General features: G+C 62.8%; 1 protein-coding gene across 1 annotated transcript in view; it reads left to right on the forward strand.

Annotated features, from left to right (window-relative positions):
- Positions 1-288, forward strand: part of LOC114818920 (protein mono-ADP-ribosyltransferase PARP6-like) — a gene marked incomplete at its 5' end in the record, with an annotated part of 2,449 nt that overhangs the window by 1,736 nt on the left and 425 nt on the right. The window contains 2 exons of the mRNA XM_029086867.1: positions 48-127; positions 239-288. Of these exons, the coding sequence (XP_028942700.1) occupies positions 48-127; positions 239-288 (130 nt within the window). The remainder of the gene's footprint in view (positions 1-47; positions 128-238) is intronic.

Raw genomic sequence — 288 nt, forward strand, 5'->3', positions numbered from 1 at the left:
GGTGCTCCCTGCCTGGAAGTGACGGCTGCCTTGTCTTCTATCTGCAGGGATGGGGAAAGGACAGCACCGGATGCCTTCGAAGGATGAGCTGGTGCAGAGGTACAACCGGATGAACACCATCCCCCAGGTGACAGGATGGGGGACACCGTGGGGATACGGGGACACAGCGCCCATGGGTGCTGGGGAGGGGGCTAGCCAAGCTCGGCCAGGGCAGTAACACCGGTTCCTCTTCCCGCAGACCCGCTCCATCCAGTCCCGCTTCCTCCAGAGCCGCAACCTGAACTGCAT

This window comes from Antrostomus carolinensis, unplaced genomic scaffold (assembly GCF_000700745.2).
Source record: "Antrostomus carolinensis isolate BGI_N321 unplaced genomic scaffold, ASM70074v2 scaffold26879, whole genome shotgun sequence".
In the NCBI taxonomy this organism is placed as follows: domain Eukaryota; kingdom Metazoa; phylum Chordata; class Aves; order Caprimulgiformes; family Caprimulgidae; genus Antrostomus; species Antrostomus carolinensis.